Source organism: Mustelus asterias, chromosome 10 (genome assembly GCF_964213995.1).
Source record: "Mustelus asterias chromosome 10, sMusAst1.hap1.1, whole genome shotgun sequence".
NCBI lineage: Eukaryota > Metazoa > Chordata > Chondrichthyes > Carcharhiniformes > Triakidae > Mustelus > Mustelus asterias.
The window spans coordinates 1,994,541-2,018,395 of NC_135810.1; the positions used below are offsets into that span (position 1 = coordinate 1,994,541).

The 23,855-nt window shown below is 44.6% G+C and overlaps 1 protein-coding gene across 2 annotated transcripts in view; it reads left to right on the plus strand.

Moving 5' to 3' along the window:
- Positions 1-23,650, plus strand: part of usf3 (upstream transcription factor family member 3) — a 38,157-nt gene extending 14,507 nt beyond the window's left edge. The window contains exons 2-6 of one of the 2 annotated variants that reach the window (XM_078221482.1): positions 2,093-2,172; positions 4,435-4,459; positions 7,241-7,323; positions 10,234-10,330; positions 14,474-23,650. In XM_078221482.1, the coding sequence (XP_078077608.1) occupies positions 2,122-2,172; positions 4,435-4,459; positions 7,241-7,323; positions 10,234-10,330; positions 14,474-21,198 (6,981 nt within the window). In that variant the 5' untranslated portion in view covers positions 2,093-2,121 and the 3' untranslated portion in view covers positions 21,199-23,650. Of the gene's footprint in view, positions 1-2,089; positions 2,173-4,434; positions 4,460-7,240; positions 7,324-10,233; positions 10,331-14,473 lie in introns of both variants that reach the window. The other variant, XM_078221481.1, reaches the window with a different exon arrangement.
- The last annotated feature ends 205 nt before the right edge of the window (positions 23,651-23,855 follow it).

Here is a 23,855-nt window from a genome sequence, read left to right on the forward strand (position 1 = left end):
TTCTGTGTGACGCACAGCATCCTTATACAAGTCCTTAAAACACACTAGCTGCCACGTTTTTCGGGCTGGCTTCTGAGTATTCTTAAAAACACATTTTCACACTTTCATCACTGTCTCTTTGTACATCTCTCAAAATTCTTTCTAAACCCATGGTCTCCTTGCCACCAATGATGTATCTTAATTTTGGGTAGGGTAAGCATCTTGCATCGTGTATGTGTGCTGTTGTTCAGTGAATTATGTTTTAAAAACCAGACATGAAAATGAATGAAGAATATCCTCTTGTTTTGAAAGAGTTCCTCCAAGCTGATTTTCGCAATAGTGCTCCAGAATTTACTGGAGTAGGTCACCTGACACCATGTACCATTAGTTAGATTTTACCCCTCAACTTTCAGCTCAAAGACATGTTATCCTGTTACATCCAGGGAGTGAGAGTTGCTAGCAATGCGGAGAGGGCAAAAGACAGCCTGGAACCTCAACGAACATCAGTCACCTCCTTAATAAGATTTAAGGGTTGAGGGGAAAAAACACAAGAATGAGAGAGAAGGAAACCTGGTGAATTATAATCAAATCAGGTGCAGAAAGAAACAGAGAGAGATTAAATTAACCAAGAGAGAAAAGGAGAACCAGAGGAAAAATGAGGGAAAACAAATTAAAGTGTAAAAACTCCAAGAACAATTTGCTAGTGGCATGAATGAGGCGACACAATTTCTGGGCTGGAGAGGTTGAATGGCATTTCAGGAGCATAAACTCATCATTAGAAAGATACCGACTCTAACTTTCTGCAGTAAGTTTAAAGGGCACAAGGATCACAGCAGATAAGTTGACCTTTGGAACCTCGGAAAATCCTTCCAGAAACAAATATAAAGTGTAAACCCCAGCTGGTGGGCTTAGCCGCTATATGGAATTAAAATGCCTAGTGTTGTGGGAGGAGACCAAGATCACTCAGAGACTAAATACCAAAAGACCTTGATGCCAAATCAGCCGACTTCCAGTTAGCAAAAGTTATAACTTTGAACTTGAAACCAGCTTCTGACTTCATTCTTTTTGATGCGGAGATGCCGGTGTTGGACTGGGGTGGGCACAGTAAGAAGTCTCACATCACCAGGTTAAAGTCCAACAGGTTTATTTGGCAGCACAAGCTTTCGGAGCGCTGCTCCTTCATCAGGTGAGTGAGGACTTGTGTTTATGGTTCCAACCATTATCTTGTAAATTGAGTTGTGTCTGTATATGCGCTGTTTGTGAACACAAGTCCTCACTCACCTGATGAAGGAGCGGCGCTCCGAAAGCATGTGCAGCCAAATAAACCTGTTGGACTTTAACCTGGTGTTGTGAGACTTCCTACTGTTCATTCTTTTTGCCAGGGATCCATTTCTGTTTATTTGTCATGTGTGGACTCCTCTGTGTGGGCATTTCTTAAACTCGCATACATCTTCTTTGCGTCATGATTGCATCACCCTTGAGCCGACTTACAAGGCGTGTAAAACATTTGCATTTGTGAGGTGAAAAATTGAGGCCAACTCCTAATATGTCTGCATAGAAAAAGGAACCAACCTATGCCCTGAGAGCACCAGTTTGAATGCACTGGAATCTACAGTAATTAATGTGCAAATGCAGCAATTCCTTGAAACTCATGGGGAGGGTAAGAGTAAGTCGTTGTTTTGATGAGACTAATGACGGGAGCAAATCATTCAGTAACTTGTGGCAACTCGCAGCTTACAGGTAATCTCTTCATCGCTACATGTTGCTGGAGGGAGGGTTTACACATCAATTAACTCACCGTTATTCTGCCAGCAATTTCTGGCCAGGAGTGTTTAGGCTGCAGGCTTTCAGTTCACACTTGGTTTGAGTGGGGAAACATTGTCTGCTTGTCTGGGAGCAGTTTCACTTGAGCCTAACAGTGTCCAGCGCCTCACTCAAATGGTGGTTTTGCATTTGAGAATTTTAATGGTGAATGTTTGCAGTCTATTTCACCACAGGGAATATTGCTAACAGCTGTGAACATATCCAAACCCAATCCTGCATTCTTTCCAATGGACTGACCTTGATAGATTTATGCCATTAATGTATTTTGTTTATCTATTTATTACAGTAGAAGGCAGTGGAGGGGAGTCTACAGTCATAATGCCAGAGATGACAGAGAATCAGACACCCTTGCGTAGAACTCTCAGGCAAGTGTGAAGCAATTTTCTGAAAGCAGATTTGTGATAGACAATTTTCAGGGTACACAGTTTGCATTTTCATGTACCAAGAATCCAGAACAAACAGGATTGCTCTTCATGTCCTAAATCCAGTTTGCACTGGACAGGCCTCGGTAAAGTACCTCTTTGGGGCCACATTCAATTATCCATCACCTTCTGCCAAAATGACCAGACCCCCAGAGGTTTCTTCTGTTTCATATTTCAATTATTTAGAGTGTGCTCACATCCAACCTTCCAGTCCATTCATAAATGGTTCTGATTTGCTTTTAGAATATATGTAGTTATTGTACACAACTGCACACTTGAACATGCTTGTCTGTCTGAAATGTGTTTTTTTGCACCTTGTAAACATGTTGCACTGTGTTAATGGTATCGGTGTATGGATATAGTAAAGGTAAGGTAGCCATAGACCCAAGCGAACATAGTCCTCAAAGGGGAGAGCTGATTGGTGGTGATTTAACCTGAGGGTCAACAGACCTCAGGTGAAGGGCAAGGTTGAGAAGGCAGGCCTTTATGAATAACCTCATCCAGTATGGGAATTGAACCCACGCTGTTGGCATTGCTCTGCATCATAAACCAGCCATCCGGCTAACTGAACTAACAGAAGATGTGAGGGGGAAGTTTTTTTAGACAGGGAGTGGTAGGTGCCTGGAACGCGCTGCCAGGGGTGGTGGAGGCAAATACAATAGGGGTGTTCAAGGGGTTTTTAGATAAGCACAGTAAGAAGTCTCACAACACCAGGTTAAAGTCCAACAGGTTTATTTGGTAGCAAATACCATAAGCTTTCGGAGCACAGCTCCTTCGTCAGATGGAGTGGATATCCACTCCATCTGACGAAGGAGCTGTGCTCCGAAAGCTTATGGTATTTGCTACCAAATAAACCTGTTGGACTTTAACCTGGTGTTGTGAGACTTCTTACTGTGCTTACCCCAGTCCAACGCCGGCATCTCCACATCATTTTTAGATAAGCACATGAATATGGAAGGATTAGAGTGATATGGATCAAGACAGAAGGGATTAGTTTAATTTGGCGTCCTGTTCGGCACAGCATGGTGGGACAAAGAGCCTGTGCTGTACTGTTCTATGTTCAATGACCCCCATTGTATGGATATAGATGTAGATGATATATCTTGCTTATTAAGTTATGGAAGTGATGGAGAGCGAGGTCGGAAGCTGTTTGGATGTTGTGATTCCATAATTACGGAGACCAGAATGGAACCTTGTAATGAATCTGATTGACATTGATCATCCCAATCCCCTGGAATCACTAATTTTTCATATGAAGCAGGAATAAACTGACACAAACTGACATCCTAAGATCTGGCATGTGTGGTACCCCAGTGAGCATATATTTAAAATTTAGCCAAGTTCAGCACAAACCATGATATAATACTGGAAATATATTGAAAGTTTATTGAAATAGTCCAGTGGCTTGTGTGGAGTTAATCAAATTGCTTTCTTTCTAATAATATACATTTTAGATATGGCATGGCTGAGTGTTACCTAGAGAAGGTGGTTATGGGTTGATTCCTTGATCCACTGGGTCCAAGTGGTGATTGACTGGATACAGAGCATTCCAGAATATTACATCAGTAACAGTGAAGAAGTGGCAGTCAGGGTGGAGTGTGACTTGGAGGGGAATCTTAAGGAGTTGCCGTTCCCTCAGTGGTGCTCAGTGAACACGGGAAGGAAATGCCATCACAGTAAACCTGTATGGCAAAATATTCAAAATTATAATTTGCAGCAAAAGTTACAGATAAAAGTTATCTGTATCAGGAACGCTTGAATAAGATGACTATCTGTTCTCTAAAAAAAGAGAAAGCTGATGGGTGACCTGATAGGGATCTTTAAAATACTGTTGATAGGGTGCACTTGAGAAAACGTTTTCAAATGTGACCGAGTCAAAAACTGTGGACTATCAATATCAAATAGTTATTAATAAATCCAAAGGGAATTTGGGAGAAACTTCTTTACCGAGAGAGTGGAAAGCATGTGGAACTTGATTCCACAGTGAGTGGTGAAGGTGATAATATAGATACATTAAAGGGGAAGCTGGATAAACACACGAGGGAAAAAGGAATATAAGGATATGGTGATAGGGTGGGATGAAGTACGAAGGGAGGGGGATTGTGCGCAGTATAAGACAATAGGGCTGAATGGTCTAATTCTGTTGTAAATTCTATGTAATTGTGTGTGACGTGCAGTGTCTTATTTGTTTTGTTTTATACATAGGAAGAAAAACCGGGAAACGCACAACGCAGGTAAGTGTTTGCAACTGTTAATGTTTGAACGTTGCAATCCTTCAGAATCCTAGTTTTAGTTTTGGACCATGTAATGGGAGTGTGGGAAAGCATGTCGCTCATAATTTTCTGGTAAAGCCGAGCCAATGTCACCACTAATGTTCACTGTTTGTCTCTCTCCACTTGTTTTGCATATGATAAATACATTTCCAGCTTCTATGCTGCACTTCAACTCTCGACCCACCAATCTCATTAGTGCTAATTGTTCTAAGCACAGGTCTACCTATTCAGTGTTCATCGGTATCCAAATAAGGGAAGAGTAAGACAGGTAAAGTACCAGGCTGGACCAGTTCCAAATACGAAGGAGCAACGCTCCGAAAGCTAGTGGCGTTTGCTACCAAATAAACCTGTTGGACTTTAACCTGGTGTTGTGAGACTTCTTACTGTGTTTACCCCAGTCCAACGCCGGCATCTCCACATCATGGATGATAGGACAGAGGGCAGCATGTGGCTTTGCACTTTGTGAATTCCTGAAGTAAAGTTGTTGGAGAAGCCAAGCTACTCGCCTCACAGAAAAGGAATGGAAACATGGAAGGACTTGCATAGGCCATTCTCCGACATCTTCATGTGATTCCCTCCCAGGGGAAGGGGAGAAAGAAAGCAAGATACGACTCCAGATAGAAGCAGCAAAACCATCGAATCATTGTGGTGGCAGCAAGTTCTCATCAGTGGTGAATTCTAGAGGTGTTCACTGCTGACTTCGAGTCTTCATTTGGCCCACATCAACGGGCTTTCAAAGCACTAAAGTAGCCTATTGAAATAGAATAATTGTGTTTACTGCTAAGTAGAAAATGGAAACATGCAATATATCTTAAAGTGTTTGTTTATATTTAAACTGTTGTTGAATGTGTGTGATATCAAATTGGGATAACAGACTTCCAATTTGTCTTCAAGAAATGAAAACCGTGTCAGGATGTTGTTGATAGGATCTAGGATTAAATTGCAGGTGACCAACAACAAACCAAGTTCTGGAGTTCAAAAAATGTCTTCTCTACTTTTCTACTTTTCCAATTATTCGTCAATGATATTTTAATTTACATGGGCAGCTATAAAATTTAGCAGAAAAAGCTGGAAAAACTCAGGTGTGGCAGCATTTGTGATGAGAGAGACAGTGTTAACATGTCGAGTCCGTGTGACTCTTCTTCAGAGCATGGAACATGGAGATGAATTATAGGAATGAGAGTTCAAATCCCAGCATTAGAATTTGAATTCAGTTTAAAAAGATCTGTAAATAAAAACCTTCTATCAGGTAAAAGTTACCATCAGATCGTTGTGAAACTCCAACAGGTTGACTAATGTCCTTTAGGAAAGGAAACTTCCCATTCTTACACAGTCTGGGCCCAGTATGTGACTTCATTCCCACACCATCATGAGTTGCTGCATCCTGGTTGTAGAAATGGGTCAGAAATGCTGACCTTGGCAATGATGCCTTGTCCTAAGAATGAATTAAGAAAATATAGTATTTTTAACAACACTCGAGGTAGTTTCAGGGAAAACCCATGTGCCAAATGGCAGTGCTTTGCTGGTCTGTATGATGTCCCTCAGGTCATCTCCTGTCGTGCAGCACTTTGAATGCCTCAGCAGTGTATAGAACAGAAAAGGAAAGTAGATGCAATAAGATGTAATCTGTCATTAGCTGAGATTGTTTCCTTCCCACCAACTTTTTCCTGGGGCCATGAGAGAATATGTGTTTTTTGTAGAGAGCAGATAGGAAGAGTTAATACAGCTAACCTAGGAGAGAAGCTGATATGCTGTATTGTCCTGTTGAAGTAATGGGTCCACAGCTTTGGGCATATTCATTGTATTACAATCAGCAAATAAATTGTATTGTAGCATTACAGCAATGGTGAATTCCACTCTACTATATTGTTACAGTATTTTCCAATTCCACTGTAAATTACAATTACAGCAGTGGCCAGTTGCACTAACATCCTGTTAAAACAATGGTGATATCTGTTGTATTATTTCAGTAATGGTCAAATTCAATGAGTTATACTGTTACAGTAATGTCCATGTATTGTTACAGAAATTGCCATGCTTAGTACATCAATAGGCACATTACCTTTTTTAATTATCAGATGATTTGATCTTTTAATGACATTTTAAAAATAAATGATGCAGAAATATGTGCCTGCTGTTCCTCTTTAGAAAATAGAGCAGGGGTCGGGTGTTCATAGTGAGTACAAGAGTTACAACATAACCTATCCCTGCAATTCTGGTGTGGGAAGAGAAGCTGACGGGTGCAGTGTTGGGCTGGAATAATAAAGCATGTGCCTAAAGGAAGCAGACATTCAACCAAGAAATCTGATCATTTGCGATTCAATAAGCACTAGGTACAAACTGAATTTGAAAATTGATGATCGCTAGATTTATGTTGTAGGGAATGTTGACTGAATAATTATGTTAGGTGGGGGAGCGGTTATCTATTTAACAAGATGGGATTAGATGGGAGTTTGGGTGTTTCTAATGTGTCGTTGCCGACTCGATGGGCTGAAAGGCCTCTTCTGCACTGTATGATTCTGTAATATACCTGTTTTCAAATATCTAGTTAATGTGCTGCATAAATGAATTTCCTTGGGCTGTGACGTGGAATGATAGCAATACGGTTCACCTTACATAATGATAACACTAATTGCCAGCTGTCCCAAGGGCACTTGAAGAGACCTTGAGGGAAAGGGAAGAAAAACAGAAAGTAACTGTGCTAACTTGGTATTTTGTTAAAACAAATTCTGTTGTTCCTAGTGGAAAGACATCGAAAGAAGAAGATTAACTCTGGAATAAATAAAATTGGAGAACTTATTCCATGCTCTCCCGCCTTGAAGCAGGTAAAACTATTTTCAATATTATCTTTGAAAATCATTAATACAGGTGAAACAGACAAGAACATGCATCTATTGAAGATAGTTAACTGAGGTACAAACAAGAGTGTTGGTTGCATTAAATGCTATAGACCTGTTCTGTGTCTTTTTATCTCTGTGGGGTAATACTTTGTTATATTCCCCAGATTTCTATTGCGATTTATTCCCAGTCTATAAAAAAGACCTTAATCATTGAAGTTGGGGTGTGGAACAACTAACTGGACTCCCTGACCTGCTATCATTTAAAAAAAAATTCATTCAAGGATGTGGGTGCCGCTGGCTAGGCCGGGTATTTATTGTCCATCCCTAAATTGCCTTGAGATGGTGGTGGCGAGTTGCCGACTTGAACCGCTGCAGTCCGTGTGGTGTCGCTGAAGCAGGGCTCTATACCTCCGCTTTCTAAGAATGGATGTTTTCAGAGCCAGAACTGAAGAGTATTTTGCTCTCAATTTGTGCAGCTTGAAAATCTAGCTGATCACAGTTGGATTGCAGAATGCCACCAATCTACTACATTCCAAAGAAAGGAGTTCTTTTATTAACAGAAGGGAAATATTAGTGGTTTCTTTTCTTATCAGATGTGGTTCATTACCATAGTTACAAAATTTGGCGATGCTGTTGGCAGCAACATAGGAATTGGAATAGGCCATTCAGCTTTCTGAACCTTTGGCGGCACAGTAGCACAGTGCCAGGGACCTGGGTTCAATTCCGGCCTCGGGTCATTGTCTGTGTGGAGTTTGCATGTTCTCCCCGTGTCTGCATGGGTTTCCTCCGGGTGCTCCGGTTTCCTCCCACAGTTCAAAGATGTGCGGGTTAGGTTGATTGGCCATGCTAAATTGAACCTAGTGTCAGGGGGATTAGCAGAGTAAATATGTGCGGTTACGGGAATAGGGCCTGGATGGGATTGTGGTCGGTGCAGACTCGGTGGGCCGAATGGCCTCTTTCTGCACTGTAGGGTTTCTATGATTCCTGCCATTCCATTAAATTTGTGGCTGATTTGCTTGGTGTCTGGTGCTGGTCATGTGTGTGCGCTCTCGTGTGCGTGCATGCTTGTGTAACTATGTTGACCACTTGGAAGCAAGAGTTCAGGATGCAAAGTCGTCCACAAGTTAACTATTGAACGTCATTTCCTCTCAGTAGATTTTGTTGAGAACTCATAGAACATAGAACAGTACAGCACAGAACAGGCCCTTCGGCCCGCGATGTTGTGCCGAGCTTTATCTGAAACCAAGATCAAGCTATCCCACTCCCTGTCATCCTGGTGTGCTCCATGTGCCTATCCAATAACCGCTTAAATGTTCCTAAAGTGTCTGACTCCACTATCACTGCAGGCAGTCCATTCCACACCCCAACCACTCTCTGCGTAAAGAACCTACCTCTGATATCCTTCCTATATTTCCCACCATGAACCCTATAGTTATGCCCCCTTGTAATAGCTCCATCCACCCGAGGAAATAGTCTTTGAACTCATTACATTTCTCTACTTATACGATGAGGTATTTTTCTGTATCTCATCTTCTGAATGAACTGTTAATCTGAGGCTTTGTCTGTCTGTTCAGGTTAAAATATCCAGTGTGGAGCAGTAGAGTTCTCCTGATAACTTGACCAATATTTCTTCCTCAGCTTCTCAGTGTTGTATGAAGCATTTGGCCATTACTGTAATATTAAAATTTAGTTTAAAAATCTTTTTGCTGCTGTAGCTCTAACAATGCAACTTTCCCACAATGCTAAATTGAAATGCCAAAGGCAGGAGCAGGGGCTGCCTCTAGTGAAAGTCTTCCTAAACAAGCCAACTGAGATTTGAATTGTACACTGAGCTGATGAGCAGACTGGTTCAGTCGAGACGATGGACAGGGAATCAGTAGATAGGGCATGGAGTTCATGGTCAGGGCTGAAAGCTGTTGCTTCAGTTTCCCTCATGTTTGCCCAGAGGAAGTTGGGGCTCATCTAGGACTGGGTGTTGGACAGGCAGCACCACCCGGAAGTTCCCCTCCAAGCCACTCACTCCCGGACGTGCAAATATATCACCGCTTCTTCACACTCGCTGGCTCAAAATCCTGCAACTCCCTAACAGAACTGTGGTTGAACTGCAGTGGTTCAAGAAGGCAGCTCACCACCACCTTCCCGAGGGCAATTAGGGATGGGCAATAAATGCTGACCTAGCCAACAACCCCCACATCCTAGGAATGAATTTTTTAAAAAAGACTGACAGCAGAGAGACAGTCGAAGGTTCATGAGGGATTGTGGAAAAATGTAGATGAAGAAAGAGAGCCAAAGATAGGAACAGGAGGATGTTCAACCTCTCAAGTTCGCTATTCAGTTTGATCAGGCTTGGCCTGTACCTCCGTTCCATTTACCTGTCTTTGTTCCTTATCCTCTCATTACCCTTGCCTAACAAAAACCTATCACACTCAGTCCGGAAATCTCCACGCCCTTTCAGGAAGAGAATTCTTGATTTCTGCTACCCTGCAATTTAAAAATACCCGTGCTTCTTTCTTTGTATATCTATTATCCCGATCTCTGTCCAAGGCCAATACATCTTTCCCAAGGTCAAGTGCCCTGAATCATAATGCAGTACTCCAATCTGACCGAGGCTCTAAAACTGAAGGACAACATCCTCGCCTTTGTTTTCCAGCTTTCTTGAGATAAACACCAACGTTCCAATTGCTTTTTGATTTTTTAATTGTGACCCAGCTTTAAATAATTGCTGTACTTTGACTCCCATAGCTTTGCTCCACTAGAGTTAGATCCTTGCTATTTAATTGTGCCAACATGACAGCACCTTTCTTTGAACCGTAGCCCATAGCCCAGTTTTCCCCCACACTTCTCTCAAAAATGCTGGACTGGCTTATATTAACCTACTATTGCTGTTTTCTGCAGAGTAAGAACATGATACTAGATCAAGCCTACAAGTACATCTCTGAACTCAAGAGCCAGAATAATGAAATTCTATTGAATGGAGGAACCAAAGAGCAAGGTAAGTGTACGATGAGGCAATCATTGTGTAATCACTTCCATTTCTTTAAGATAAGAGATGATAACTTCTGTCCAAAGATGTGTGGGTTAGGTTGATTGGCCATGCTAAAAAATTGCCCCTTAGTGTCTTGAGATGGGTAGATTAGAGGGATTAGCGGGTAAATATGTAGGGATATGGGGGTAGGGTCTGGGTGGGATTGTGGTCGGTGTAGACTCGATGGGCCGAATGGCCTCTTTCTACGCTGTAGGGTTTCTCTGATTTCTATGAACTTATTCCAATATAAGTTAAACTTTCAGTTACCTTCAACAATTTGTTTTCTTTTTCCCTTCCCACCAAATCACTCTCCATTCTACTAATTTCTTCTTACTTTAAATGCAACAGGATGGTGAACATTTAGACAGAATATCGTCATCGTGAAGTACGTAGGTGCAAAGTTGAATCTGTGCCTAGGTCCTGTGCTTCACTGATATCACAGGAGCCCCACAGTCCCTTGTGCTCAGAGCAAGGACACAATCAACGGAGGCAACACCATAAATAGACTGCTTCTCACAAGAAAAACTGAGATCGTCTTTAACAAGTGGAATTGTCCAGAAATGTTTTGCGAGATAAACTTCCAAAATACTGTTTACTTAAAGGATCCATGGTATAAAATAGTCACTAGTAAAATCCTACAGAGAATCTGGAGCTCGCGCCATACGGAGCAATTCAGGTGACTAACGTAGATGTAGTTAAGGGAGGTTAGATAAACACAAGGGGGAAAGGAATAGGAAAGATATGTAGATAGCATGATGAGAAGTAGGATGGGGAAAGCTTGTTTGGAGCATAAACCTCATCCACATCATGGAGCATAAACACCAGCATAGACCAGTTGGGCCAAATAGCCTGTTTCTATTCAGTGTAATCCTGTGGACAGAGTGGTGAGATCTCCGACTTGATAGGTGGGACACAGAGAGCACAACTAGTAGGAAGTGGGACTCTGGGTTGGAGAGAGACTGGGGACAGTGTGTGCAACAGAAGCAGTGTGAGCTAGTTGACAAGCTGGTCAGGTTTGACAGTATCTCTGGTATTATGGGCTGGCAGTGCTAAAGCTTAGCTGCTAGTAACAGGACTGAATAAAAATGAGGATGTTAGAAAATATAGAACAGATCTCGACTCCACGGAAGAGTAACAATAGTCTTTACAAGAACCAGAATTATCCCCTGTCCACCATGAATACAGTAAGAAGTCTCAACACCAGGTTAAAGTCCCAACAGGTTTATTTGGCAGCACGAGCTTTCGGAGCCTCAAGCTCCTTCTTCAGATGAGTGACGACTTGTGTTCACAAACAGGGCATATAAAGACTCAAACTCAATTTACAAGATAATGATTGGACTTTAACCTGGTGTTGTGAGACTTCTTACTGTGCTTACCCCAGTCCAACGCCGGCATCTCCACATCATGGTCACCATGAATATACCAGCTCTATGCTTTCCTTTTGTTTTCTCCTATACATGAGGTCACTCACAAATAGAGGAACCTGGTACTAGATGAGAAATAATAGTTTTTGGATTGTCACAACATGGGTTTTGTGAGCCATTCCACCACCTGTGCAGCCCACTGCCACAAATGATACCCAATGTGACTGTCACTGTTACCTCCCTTCACTTCTGCACTCTCTCTATATTATCCTACTGCTTGTCTGATATCCAGTACTGAAGGAGCAGAAATGTTCTCCAACTAAATACTGGGAAGACTGAAGTCAATGTCTTCAGTCCCCACTACAAATTCCCGTCCCCAGCCAACAGCCAAGGTGGTCTCATTGCAAACAGTGGGAGGCAAGCACCTTGTTCACATATTGCCACAGCCAGTTTCTTCATCTCCTTCCACAAACTTCCATCTCTTTTCCAAACAACAGTCTAAGTCTGAATAAGACAGTTTGCAACCTTGGTGTCATATTTGATCCAAAGATGAGCTTCTGATCACATAATCTGCTTCATCTCCGTAACACCACCTGACTCCACTGCTGCCTCAGTTCTGCTGCTGAAACCATCATCCATGCCTTTGTTACCTTCAGGCATGACTATTCCAACATACTCTTGGCTGGCCTCTCGCATTCTACCCTTCATAAACTTGTGTTCGAGTATCCTTGTCATCACTCACTATCACATTCACCCATCATCCCTGTGCTCGCTAACCTATATTGGCCCCCAGTTAGCAGCACCTTGATATTAAAGTTCTCATCGTTTTTTTCAAATCCTTCTGTGACATGGCCTGTCTGCATCTCTGCAATCTTCTCCAGTCCCACAACCCTCTGAGATCTCTGCTCCTCTAAGTGTGGCCTCTTGGGACTTGAGCACCCCACTATTTTGCTGCACTAAAGGTAGCTCTGGCTTCAGCTGCCAATGCCCTAATTCCATTTCTAAACCCCTCTGCCTCTCTTTCCTTGTGTAAGAGGCTGCCTAAAACCTACCCCTTTGACCAAACTTTAGGTCATCTGCCCTAATATCTCCTTATGTGGCTCAGTGTCAAATTTAGTTTTATAATCATCTGCAGAGCTTTTGGGAAGTTATATTAAATATGCTAAACAAACACTAGTTACTCTATGATGCCATTACCATGAATACAGTCTTGTGCACTTCAGAAGCTTCCTCCGCCGATTAGGCAAGAAGCAGTGCAATGGTGAAGAGTGTGTCCTCTCTGGAGATGTCTTGGTTTCAGGGAATGTTGGAAAGGGAAGGTCTGTGTGACTGGATTTTTATTCTGCTAGAGTTTTAGCTCATTAAGCTGCAGAGCAGGGACCTTTATTTTGTTTAACTATTTGATTTAAAACATGCAATTAGCACTTGGTACTTTAAACCTAAGAAAGCTATAGGAATGCCACTGGGGTTTGGAGAACATCTCTCACAGAAACATAGAAGATAGGAGCAGGAAGAGGCCATTTGGCCCTTCGAGCCTGCTCCACCATTCATCACAATCATGTGATCATCCAACTCAATAGCCTAATCCTGCTTTCTCCCCATAACCTTTGATCCCATTCGCCCCAAGTGCTATATTCAGTCGTCTCTTGATTGCATTCAATGTTTTGGCATCAACTACTTCCTGTAGTAATGAATCCAAAGATGGGTTAGGTTGATTGGCCATGCTAAAAATTGCCCTTAGTGTCCTGAGATGCGTAGGTTAGAGGGATTAGTGGGTAAATCTGTAGGAATATGGAGGTAGGGCCTGGGTGGGATTGTGGTCGGTGCAGACTCGATGGGCCGAATGGCCTCTTTCTGTACTGTAGGGTTTCTATGATCCAGAGACTCACCATTCTTTGGATGAAGAAATGTCTCCTCACCTCCAGCTTAAATGGTCTTCCCTGATGTTTCAGACTGTGACCCTTGGTTCTGGACTCCCCCACCATCAGGAACATCCTCCCTGCATCTACCCTGTTAGTCCTGTTAGAATTTTATAAGTCTCTATGCGATTTCCCCCCCCCTCTTTTGTCTGAACTCCAGTGAAAACAATCCTAACCTAGTCAATTTCTCCTCACACATCAGTCCCGCCATCCCCGGAATCAGCCTGGTAAACCTTCGCTGCTGTCCCTTTAGAGCAAGAACATCCTTCCTTAGAAAAGGAAACCAAAACTGCACACAATACTCTCGGTGTGGCCTCACCAAGGCCCTGTATAACTGTAACAACACATCCCTGCTCCTGTACTCGAAGCCTATCTCAATGAAGGCCAACATGCCAATTGCTGCCTTTACCGCCTGCTGCACCATGTTAAGGTGGTAAAGAATAAAGGCACCATTGTGAAGAATGGGAAATGTTCGCAGTGACAGGCATAGTGCTATTTTTGCAGTGCTGGATGTACAATCCACCCATGGTATATTGAGAATTTAAAGATGATTAACTATTGGGAAAGTTAACACCTAACATCTTTTTACAAGAATGTCAGTTATGGAGGTTTTTGTCAAGGTCCAATGCTTGGATTATGCCACATCCTTAGTTTTAAGATATAGGAATAGTGAGGTGGGTGAGCAACAATCTTGGAAGAATGCAGGGCATTTTGGAAGGAAGGACAAAATTGTTTTTTATTTTGAATACCATCAGGTATCCAAGACCAGGCTTTAATAGATTTAAGTTCTGATTTACTTCTGATTAAATGTGTGTTCTGTCTGGCAGGTGAAGAGATTGTAAGATTACGGAAGCAATTGAATGAGCTACAGAAAGAAAACGACCGATTTGCGGAGTTACTGAAAGCCAATGACATCTGCTTGCATGATGACCCTACAGTTCACTGGAAGAGGAAACTCAAGAGCACAAAAGTTACAATGGTGGTTCCTTCCAATCAAATGCAAGATGATATTCTGGTCTACACAAATGGAAACCAATTGAATGGGAATTGCCAGCAGACTGCAGTTCAGAGTTCACCAGAACAGGCCCTGAACACTCTGAGCAGTAATACACCAGAAACATGTCTTGATCTAATGGTGCCTGTTGCAATGCCTGACATATGCCAGTTAGCAAATGGTCCTCAACTTCAGACACAGGTCTCTCAGCAGGAAGTTCCTGAATGTCTTCCTACAACCAGACCATTGCTGAAAGCTGCTCACTGTCCCACTATCACGAGCAGCAGCACTGTACACAGTGTGTTAAATGTTTCAGCTAACAGCTCTGGACAGCTGGTTCTTCAGTGTCCCCTCAGCAGTTGTGCATCAACTTTACCTTGTCCCACAAGCGCCTCCACGCAAATTGTACTGGAACGTTCCATGGGCAAGTTAGCACAGAGCATCTCGGAAACTGCCAGCGAATGTCCGACACAGAATGTTCTCGACATTGCTACTAGAACTTGCTTTGCTTTGCCAGTGCACTCACAGCAGATTAGTACGCCATGCACAGGTGTGGAGAGCCCCAGTGGGATGACACCACAGTCGGTTTTGGGATTGTCGTCTGTGAGTGGCCAGAGCCCTGAGTTGAGATCAACAAGGTTTTCCATTACTGAATGCTCACAAAACACGTTGGCGTCAAACTTCTGTCAAAATGTTCCTGTATCAGTTGGTGGCCTTGTTGTTGCATCACCATCTTTCAAACTTGGGGCAATGTCTGGTGGAGGTCTGATGTCGTCCTGCCCAATAGCCAGCTCGTGGACAGTCTGTCCAGCCTCTGCATACACGGGCACTTCAGACTCCAACAGTGTCAGTACATTTTCACGCATGAGTTCCGCAGGTAATACCCAGACAACATGGACTACCTTACAGCTCGCAGGCAACACCGTGCACCCTGTCAGTCAGGGGGGCTGTAATAGCTTGCCAATGCCACTAAATGGAAATCTGAGCGCCAGGAATACTTTCTCCATTTCTGAAAGTGGTCAGCCATTTAATAATGTGACTGTGGTTTCCTCAGCTTCAGCAGTGTTTCCAGGGGTTTCCTTCTGCTCTGCTTATGGGCAACTCAAGCAGCAGGTGGCAGTTACTGTGCAGTCCCCCTTGCAGCCGGTTCCAACCCAGCCACAAATTCCAGCCCAGCCAGCAGCCAAGGTGGTCTCGCTGCTTCCTCCCGTGCAAGTGATTCAGATGGCCCGCCCTGCGGGATCGTCTGTCTCCTCCAGTCCCAACAATCAGCATCTGATCGTCCTCCAGCCAGCGAACCCCACCTCACCCGCTGTAGTGAGAGGTGCCATCAACAGCCAGGCCCCAGGTCAGCAAATTGTGATCATACAAACAGCCAGTCAGAACGCAGTCTCTGTCGTCCCAGCTCCAACTAGTAATAGGTTACCGGCCCTTGACTCCAATCAGTTGGTGTGCAGCAGCAGTAGCTCACAGTGCACTCCCACTGTGCAAACAGTGGGGGGCAAGCACCTTGTTCACATATTGCCACGGCCAGTTTCTTCATCCACTTCCACAAACTCCCAGTCCTTAGCTGCTGCGGGATCAGGTCAACAACAGCAGACCATCTCTGTCAATGGCCAGCTCTTTGCTCTGCAGCCGGTAAAGCAGTCGGGGGCTTCCAACCAGAACACCATGCAGATCATTCAGCCGACAACCAGCGCCGATCCAAACACCAACGTGGCCCTTAATACTTTTGGTGCATTGACGAACCTCAGCCAAAGTATCTCTCAGATGGCAGGGCAGGGGGGCTTGCAGCCGACCAGTGGCCATGCAGCCAATTCTTCAGCTCCCCTCAATGGCCAGGTTACTGGTGCCAGCGTATCAGCGCCTGAAGCCACAGTGAGCAGCACAACCATAGATATTTCAAAGGCATCCGTGTGGCACACGAGCAGTTCAGCCTCCCTGAAACCTCCCCTTGGTCCACCCACTAGCTGCAAAACTAAAAAGCTGCAGAAGAAACCCCTCTCTACAAAGCAAGGAGCCCTGAGGAAGGCCACATGTACTGGGAACAAATCGAAAGTGGATGCCAGTTGTGTTGAATATACCAAATCTAACAAAGATAATCCATTGCAGTCTCTAACCAGTGATGATCAAGTTTCACCATCGCAGGGGTTGACCGTATCACAGCAGTCATCAGTGCGTCAAATCTCAACGCTAGCGGCTGCCACAGTGACCACTTCTGTCACTTCACAGGAGGGAGCAGACCGGCAGCGGGCAGCACCCAGATTGTCTCAACACGTGCTAGCACCATGTTTAACAGAACCAACACTGGCTGAATCAGTCTCCCGAGAGCAGCCCGACATCCTGGCAGTGATTTCAGCCTCATCAGCTTTAGTTGCTGCGTTGCCACCCTCATCATGTCGGGGTGATTTGATGAAGAATGTTTTGTGTGTACCTTCTCCCCCGTGTGTAATCACAGATGTAACAACATCGGTTCCTCCGTCGTCACTGTATTGTTCAAACGCAGCTCTTCAGGTTTCCGGAACGTTTCCAGTTGACAAGGACAGTGACTTAGTTGAGTTGCAAACCGCTGTAGCAAATGTTTGCAACACCCCTGGGATAACCAGCGTTTCTGCACAGTTGGAATCTCTTGCAGCTGCGCAGCTCCAATGCAGTGCAGGCAACAAAGAAAGGACCCAAGACTGGCACAAAGGGAAATTAGAAATGGACAAGTTTGCAACAACGAAAGAAATTGGTAATCAAGATGGCAGTAGCGTGATGCATGGAGTCACGCACGGCGAGAATGGATCATCAAGCGAGAAGAGCTCCCTGCTGTCACTTGTAAAGGTTTCCTGTGCCGATAATGAGTTGTGTGTCAACAGTTCCAGAGAGACCTCGACTGGCATGTTGTTTTATGAAAAGGGTGAATCTCAGAAAGACGTTTTGTTAGTGAGCTCAGAGGCCGAAAGTGGCGTGCAGCAGCAACTGTGCAACCCAGATCAGGACAGCATGGGAGGCCCTTTGATTGTCCACCGGCAGACTGAGTCTCCCATGTCCTCCAGCTCCGGGAGCAGCCGGGGCTTTTCCGTTGCCTCCATGCTGCCGGACACCACGCGGGAAGATGCTTCCTGCATCAGTACAATGACCGGCACTTTTAATAACTACAGTTTGTCCGAGCAGAACGACATTGTTGCCCTTGCTGCCAGAGCAATATTTGAACATGGAAGCCCAGGGAAAAGTTTGGCCTCGGATGTTACTGTCTGTGATGTTCGATCTAAATCTCAGAAAATTCCTTTTGCAGATAAAGAAGAATGTCCAAGCCAACCGTCAGTTAAAAACCTTGGTGTTAAAGAGAACAGTCCAAACTTGATGAAGACTAGTGCAGCTGAGGATCCAATGCAGCGCTCGTTACCAATGGATACAAACTCAACAGGAATGTCTGTAAATAAGACTTCAACTTCTGTTGTAAAAGAAATATCAAACTTGCCACTGATTTGCCCATCCTCTGCCTCTGCTAACCTGAGTGTAATTAACCACGCTTGCCATAGTGAAGCTAATCAAATGCACGTCTGTTCACCGGGTCAGACCCAACTTGTGGAGCAACTTCCAGTTTGTGCTACAGCAGATCTATCCGGTGGGCCTGTTACGTATACAGAACCACCTCCCCAACCCGCCCTATTGACAGAATTTTCTCATGAGCAGCTGGACACGAGGAAAGGTAACTCGCAGACTCCCCTAGTTTTGGAGCCACATTTGAAGCCAAACAGCGAGAGCCGAAAAGATGCAACAAAGCGAACTGGGCCGGATGGCCAGTTAATCTCGACAGCAAAGCGACAGAAGCAGTGCCAGAATGCAGCCATGAGGCTTGAAGGGAAATCCACAATAAGTACTGTACCTGAACATATTTCTGAATGTGGCCAAACATTTATCGGTCAGTTGCCAACAAATTCTTCGAGTTTATTAGTCTCGGGCAGCAATCCAGGGCACACAGATAGTCTCAGTACCTTATTCCCATCAACGAGCTTCCTGACTTCTAATTCCGCTCAGACGTTAAGGCCAGCTGAAGCTCATTGCAACACTCAGCCTCAAATCCAAGAGGGAGAAGGACAGCAAGGCAGCCAGCAACTGCAGCAGCATGTGGTACCCCAGCAGACTGTCTCCTCACAAGCAGGGCTTAATGTCCACCATGGCCACATGTATTACAAACACCATCAGCGGCAGATACGAGAGAGGCATTTATATCACCTTCAGCATCACCTTCCGCACAATGAGAGTCCAGTCCAAGCGCAGGCTCAGGGTGCCCAGCAGCCCCGCGCTGCACAGCAAGAAATCCAAATGCAGAAGAAACGAGGGCTGATGCGAGGGAGCCAAACCCCCCAGCTGTCACTGCAGCACAAGCAGCACCCAAGTGGAAATGGCCAAGGACGACAGAAAGGGCATCACCATCACCACCACCATCATCAGCATCAGCATCACCATCATCAGCAACAACTCCAGCAGCAAATGCCGCACTCGCACTTTGGAAATTCACAGCAAGATAAAAGGTGTGACAACACTGTGACCAGCAGAAACCATCACAGCAGCCACACGCAGAATCTCCACAGCCAAGATCTCATACACCAACAGCAACAGGAGAACGCCAGAAGTGGGCAACAAGGAGCTGGTGTCCCTACAGAACAGTCTGGCCAGTCTCGCATCCAGAGGCTGATGACCTCAAGGTCATTGGATCAGCAAATGGCTTCTAAATCCAACTCCGTGTCACGGCCTTCAGACATGCAGTTTACCTCCCAGAGGCAGGAGAGGAACAGAATTTCCAGTTATTCAGCAGAAGCTTTAATTCGGAAAGCACCTTCAAATGTAGAATCCCGAATGGGGATGGCAATGCAGAGCACCAGAAATAATCTGGAGCAATCTGAAATGCGAACTTATCTTGATCTATCAATGAACAAAAACCTACCTGTGCATAGTTTGCAGGCTAAGTTGTCACTAGATCATTGCATAAATTCCGATGTTCAAGGTCTTCCCGACTGTCCCCCTTTTAAAGTGAGTGTAACAACTCAGGGGGTTGGCACTTTTGAGGTTCAGTCATCGAGAGGCAACGAGATGGTCAACAGTATGCCAACACACAGAGGGATGCAGTCACACGGCTTCAGGCTAGGCCAGGGTACAGGGGCTGAAAGGCAGGCCAGGCTGCCTTATTTGCCGATGCAAGGGATCCCGTCAGGAAGTGGAGTTCCTTTAAGGGAGAATGACAGTTCCTGCCATCAGAGCTTTATGCAAAGCTTACTGGCTCCTTCACTCAGTGAGCAGATCAGTGCAAACCAAAGGTCTGTGTCGGAACATCCAAGAAACACACAGTGTGTTCCTCCGGCCAGCATTGAATACAGCTGCCCTTCTGTTAGAGAGGGCGTTCACGTGAGAAGGGATGGAGAGGTGCAAAGTCGTGAAAGTTGTGACATGACTTTAGGCGCACTCAGTTCCAGAAACAATTCTTTAAACATCTCCTACACAAATCCTTCCTCTGTAGCAGATAGCCAGGGCCGAAACACCAGTCCAAATGTGTCAGCACAAAAAAACACTCTCAGAATGAATGAAAGTCAAGGAAATAAGTGCCACCCAAACTCGCAGGTTTCTCCCAATGTGCATGGAGCGGTTAGAACGGTGATGTCGCATGCTGCAGTTTCCCACAGTGGGAATGAACAGGGACACCCGATTCAGCAACCCAGTTCCTCAGGAATTAGCCAGCGAGGGCGCCATCCAGCCCAAGAGGGATCAGCTTCTAAGATGCGGCAGACTGATCGGTCTCGCTCCGGGAACCACAGAAGCGGAAATGTTTTTGAGCACGGCCTACAGTTACCCCTGGCATCCAGTAGCAGTATGATCCTTGGCCGTCAGCAGCCAGTGAGTGCTCGGACAGGAAGCATTGTGCGGTTCATGACTGAGGGGCAACAATTACCAAACGATAATTTAGCTCCTGACCAACACTCGCTGTCTCAGAACTTTGGATTCCCTTTCATTCCAGAAAGTAGCATGAACCCTCCGATTAATGCTAATCCCTCGTTCATCCCTCCTGTAACCCAGCCAGGTGCAAACCGTACCCCGGCTCTCATACCAGTGGAACCACAGAATCCTTTGTCCTCGTTTTACCCTCCGTACTCTCCGGCTCACCCCAACCTTTCCAATGACCTCTCCATCCCCTACTTTTCCAATCAGATCTTCAGCAGCCCAAGCACAGAGAAGGCCAATGCTGGGGGACTCAACAACCCATTTGGGTCCATTCTGTCCCCCCCTCGGCCAGTGGGCTTCCCACAGCCAAACTTTCCCCTTCTTCCTGACATGCCAACCAGACCCATGGCTAACACTTCCAGCATCACCCCCCACCTCTCCAACTTCAACCTGACCACACTCTTCCCTGAAATTGCTGCTGCTCCCCTGGCCCCCGACACGACTGCCATGCCCATGTCACCTTTGTTGCCTTTAACCAACCCGGCTCTTTCTGATGTCTCCAAGCAGCACTCAAACCGATCTGCTCACAATATAAGCCACATACTGGGTCATGATGGCAGCTCCGCCGTGTAGGATTAGACACTGCAGGATCTTTATTTCTGAGAGACTGCTCCAGCTGCACGTGTGAAGTGAAAGGTCAGAGTGAATTTATGGATCTGCTTCTTGTGTGGATATGAATTGTCCACCTATAAATCAGCACTACCCTTCCCAGCCAGCCACCCACCCTCACAAACCACCTTTAGTTTATCTCCTTAAACAGACTTTACTTTGACATGTACAAGATGCTTTCTGTTTGGTACCATTTGCGGAGAGATCTCAGTGGGGTCGTTGAGGTGAGTGAATTGGACACTAGGAAGAACGATGGGGTGTGTGAATACAGCTGTTGCCTGGTGGCCACCTGCCATAGTTGATGCAAAAACTATATACCTGCCGCATAACATGCTGTTCGCAAGGACACCATTTTCCAAAACTGCAGGCAGAATTAAGTGTCTTGTATATAATGTTTAGTATATAGGTTTGCAATATATTAACAATTCAAGACATTCATAGGACTGACTAAGCATTAAAATGTAAATATGTGGGGAAAATAATTAGCACACCATCACTGCGGCAAACATTTGTTGGGTCTGATTTTAATCATTATTTTGAGCACACAGTACTATGATAATTATTTTTGTGACTCGCAGCCCGGCTTGTTGCTTTGCCTGTGTAACAGAGCAGGAGGAGGAATTAGGATTTACATCAACATTTTGGCCTTTTTCTTTGATCTAAAGGTAAGTCATGTTGTTAGTTTTTGAAGTACAATCACTTTCCCGATAGGATAAATCTCTTAATTAATTATGCCCATTCCATCAAGTTTGCCTGAGTAAGTTTGCTTAATCTGACAATCGACCTCCTCCTGCCCCCCCAACACACCCCCACCCAGATTCTTCAGTCCAACTACAGCTGCCACTAACTCAACTTAAGGTGAAGGATAGACAGAAGGGAGGCATTTAAATTTTATTTTGTGGACGAGGTGCTGAATAATGTGTTGTATAAAATATTTAAAATAAAACTTCTAGTTAATTTCCATATAAATGTATTTCAATCTGAGTTATTACGTGTGGTGAAGGTGCTTTGAATACCTTCTGTGTTTAAATGGGACGTGACCCTCGCCCCTCGCCGCAGGAACCTGTCTGAAATCTGCCTCCAGGCGTTAAAGTTACGACCTTTGCAACCAACATCCGACCATAAACTTCAGTTCATCACAGGTTTGGTTTCTATCCGCGTGACACTTCACGGATTGATATAAATGGATTGCACCATGCTGCATGACCAGCAGAGGGCAGGGTTAACCTCCACAGGTGGCTGGCTACTTGTGCGTTCCTATTCAGCTGTTTCTGGTACCTTGCACATCTCAGACCTTGAATTTTAATCAGGGACTGAATCTTGTAGTAAGACAGCATTTTCACTTCTAGCTCTAGGCTGGAACCTCCGATGGAGTGATGATCGTCCTTTTCCTTGATTATAAAGATCCCAAATGGAATAATTTTGAAATCTTTTCAGCCCAGTTTGTAATGCATGCATCAGTGTGCTTGTAGTGTGGGTCACATTAACAGTTCCACTTGATTAGTCCACAAGGAGAGCTGGTACAGGTAGGGTAAAAGCATTAAATGGTGCCAGTCAGGGGTTTGGGTTAAACTATAATGGTTTAAGGGCTGCGTCTGTCTTGGGTGTTTTTTTAAAGAAATGGTTTTGTGAATCAGCATTTTGTGTAAAGGAAACTACAGCTGAAAGTAGCTTGTGACACAAATAAGATATTTCCAGAGTATGGACTTGGTTCTGCAACTGCTGAAAATTCGTCAAACAGATTATTACATTTAATGCACAATCTTGTTCCCCACCCGCGTCAGAAACCACATTTGCATTTTTTTTGCTTTCCATGCAGAAACCTTAGTTTTATCAAACCCGATCTACCTTTTGCAAAGAACACTATCAAACTGGTATAACTGTTTTAGACATCTGTTACACAGGCAAGCTCTTGTGCTTGTCCTTTTGTCCAGCTTGCCAATTGGTTTGTATCACAACACAAAAACTTGACGAGGTAACCTCAGTGTGTACAAGCACGCAAGGCAACAAGTTAGTCTCTGTGCTTTGCTGAGAGACTTGGAGCTGTTGTTATAGGTTTTAAAAAAAACTTAATTGCACCTACCTCCATTTATTGGGCTATTGTAATATAATGTCTTGTACAGAATGCAGGAATTTTCTAAAATAAAACACATTTTGTTCACATTGCATGTATTATTTTGGGAAAGTCAGCATTGCTAAGTTCTAATAGAATTTATTTTCTGTTATAAATTCAAATCAGTAACTTCACGCGTTGCAATACGGGGTGGCACGGTAGCACAGTGGTTAGCACTGCTGCTTCACAGCTCCAGGGTCCCGGGTTCGATTCCCGGCTCGGGTCACTGTCTGTGTGGAGTTTGCACATTCTCCTCGTGTCTGCGTGGGTTTACTCCGGGTGCTCCGGTTTCCTCCCACAGTCCAAAGATGTGCGGGTTAGGTTGATTGGCCAGGTTAAAAATTGCCCCTTAGAGTCCTGGGATGCGTAGGTTAGAGGGATTAGCGGGTAAATATGTGGGGGTAGGGCCTGGGTGGGATTGTGGTCGGTGCAGACTCGATGGGCCGAATGGCCTCCTTCTGCACTGTAGGGTTTCTATGATTCTATGATTCTAATACCCATTACACCT